The sequence below is a fragment of the Malurus melanocephalus genome, unplaced genomic scaffold, assembly GCF_030028575.1.
Source record: "Malurus melanocephalus ecotype Western Australia unplaced genomic scaffold, MMel_1.1 scaffold_1653, whole genome shotgun sequence".
Lineage (NCBI taxonomy): Eukaryota > Metazoa > Chordata > Aves > Passeriformes > Maluridae > Malurus > Malurus melanocephalus.
Window position 1 is genome coordinate 10,251 of NW_026624885.1, and position 2,766 is coordinate 13,016.

General features: G+C 65.5%; 1 protein-coding gene across 1 annotated transcript in view; it reads right to left on the reverse strand.

Annotated features, from left to right (window-relative positions):
• Window positions 1-2,766, reverse strand: part of LOC130587223 (unconventional myosin-If-like) — a gene marked incomplete at its 5' end in the record, with an annotated part of 8,798 nt that overhangs the window by 1,146 nt on the left and 4,886 nt on the right. Inside the window, 4 exons of the mRNA XM_057388193.1 lie at window positions 342-687; window positions 939-1,087; window positions 1,156-1,302; window positions 2,368-2,586. Of these exons, the coding sequence (XP_057244176.1) occupies window positions 342-687; window positions 939-1,087; window positions 1,156-1,302; window positions 2,368-2,586 (861 nt within the window). The remainder of the gene's footprint in view (window positions 1-341; window positions 688-938; window positions 1,088-1,155; window positions 1,303-2,367; window positions 2,587-2,766) is intronic.

The window sequence follows — 2,766 nt, forward strand, 5'->3', positions numbered from 1 at the left end:
TCCCCAGTGCCGGTGGGAGCTCCCAGTTTGGGGACTGGGAGAACTGGGGCAGGATGAGCTGCACCCCCCTACCCACCCTGAACCTGCCTGCAGCTGGGTGCTGCCAGTTCGGGGACTGGGGGGACTGGGAGAACTGGGGCAGGATGAGCTGTCCATCCTGCTGCCCCACACCCATGGGGTGCTCCCAGTTTGGGGACTGGGCGAACTGGGACGCACAAGAGCCTGGGGGATGTGTCCCACCGGCAAAGCCCGACTGCCTCCAGGGTAAAAGGCATCTCCCGGTGCCGGTGGCAGTGSGACAGGAGGGTGGCACAGGGCGGGGACGTGGGGCAGGACCTTACCCGGCCACGCCCTGGTCGGGCACGTTGAGGAAGTCCATGTTGTGCTCGGACGGCGGCCGCGCCCCCCTGGGCTGGTGGCCGGAGCTGCGGGCGTGCGGAGCCACGGCCGGGGGGCCYCGCGGCTGCTTCTGGGGCATCCTGTACGTGTCCCGCTGGCCCTGGCCATCGCCGCGGGGGAACGCGGGCGCCCCGTTCCTGCAGCCTCCTGGAGCGGCCCGTGCCGGGTCCGTGCTGGTCCCCCTACCCCGGACCCCCTCCTCACCTCTGGGTGCCGCCGGGGCGCTCCGGGACGGCGCCGGACGCCTGCCGCCACCTCTGCCCTGCGCTGCCCCCTTCCTTGTGGGCTCTGGGGGGACACGAGCCCCCCGTTAGGGGACAGCCCTCAGGGCCACCTGTGGGGTCTGTCCCGCCCCTATTTGTTCCCCAAAGCTCCCCTTGCTGCCCCATCACCAGAGCAGACCAGGGTCCCTCCAGGGTGAGACAAACCCCACAGGGCACCCCCAGCTCACCCCGCTGTTCCCATACCCCCAGCCGTGCCCTGTGACCCCAACACTCCTGTGTCCCCCCCGTGCCACCCCCCAGCTCCCTGACACTCACTGGCATTCCTGGGGAGCCCATCCCCGATGCTGACCGTGAGCGTTTTGCCTCCTGCCTTGAGCGCGGCCACGTCGCCCTGTCCCCTGACGAAGGTGACGCTGCGGGTGCCRCCGCCGCCCCAGCCCTCCTTCTTCACCCGAAACTGTAGTCTGGGGGCGACAGGAGCCGTSAGGCCGCGGTGACAGGGAGCTGTCCCCTCTCCTGGCCCCGTCCTTACGTGTCCTTGAAGGMGAGGGGCAGCTTGGCGCGGGTGAGCTCCTCGAAGCGTTTGCACAGGAGGCTGATCAGCTCCGTCTTGAAGATGGACTCCAAGAAATTGTCGGCGTGGCTCTCGTGGAGGATGAAGAAATCGTCCTGCCTGGTGCTGGGGGGAGAAAGAGGGGGTGTGAACCCCAGCAAGGCTGGTGCCAGAKGGGATGGGGGAACTGGGGGCTCTGCTGGGCTCGGGGACACCCTGAGGAGATTTGGAGGGTGGTTTAGGTGGGAAAATCCCCGACCTGCAGAGATCTGCAAAGCTCCTCGTGGGGACAGGACCCTCCCCAGGGCTGAATGACCCCATGGCTGAGGGACTGGGGAGTTGGGGAGCACCAGGGCACATCCAAAACCCCATCAGSAAATCTCCCYRTGGGGAYRGGACCCTCCTCAGGCTGGGYGACCCCATGGATGAGGGGCTGAGGAATTGGGGAGCACTGGGGCRMATCCAAAACCCCATCTGCAAAYYTCCYKKKGGGRWSRGRMCCYYCCYMRGGCTGGGTGACSCYATGGMTGAGGGGCTGAGKAGCACAAGGACRCATCCAAAACCCCAYCTGTAAAACCCYATRTGGGGACAGGACCTTCCCCAGGACTGGGTGTCCCTGTGTGTGAGGGGCTGGGGGGCACAAGGACCCATYCAAACCCCATCTGCAAAGGTCCCTGTAGGGACAGGACCCTCCTCAGGGCTGGTTCTGCAAATCTCCCCGTGGGGACCCTACTCAGTGCTGGATGACCCCATGCGTGAGGGGTGAGGGGCTGGGGAATTGGGGAGCACTGGGGCACATCCAAAACCCCATCAGCAAATCTCCCTGTGGGGACCCTGCCCAGGGGCTGGGGAGCACAAGGACACCTCCAAAACCCATCTGCAAGTCACCCTGTGGGGACAGGACCCTCCTCAGTGCTGGATAACCCCATGGMTGAGGGGCTGAGGAACTGGGGAGCATTGGGGCACATCCAAAACCCCATCTGCAAATCACCCTGTGGGGATGGGACCCTCCCCAGGGCTGGGTGACCCCATGGATGAGGGGCTGAGGAGCACAAGGACACATSCAAAACCCCATCTGTAAAACCCCATGTGGGGACAGGACCCTCCYCAGGRCTGGCTGGGTGAGGGGCTGGGGRATTGGGGAGGCTGCTGGAGSTKTGGGGTGWAGCCAGGCTGTGGGGAYGGAGCCACCTGAGCGAGACRCCGCTGACCGCCTGCAGCTCCACCTTCTTCTTGAGCACCTCCTTGATCTGCCCCTTCTCAGGGCCCTTCTTGACCTTCTCCCGCCCGATCAGGTAGAAGCACTTGGGGGTGAGGATGAAATCCCGCTTGATGGGCTGGGGAAGGGCAGGGCAAAGGGGTGAGGGGGGTTTGTTGGGGGGGCACAAACCCCACACCCCAAACCCCACACTCAGCATCCCATACCCAGCACCCTGCACCCCACACTCTGCACCTCAAACCCAGCACCCTGCACCCAAATCCTGCACCCCAAACCTCAAACCCCACACCCTACATGCTGCACCCCAAACCCTGCACCCCAAACCCCAAACCCCACACCCTGCACACCACACCCCAAACCCCGCACCCTGC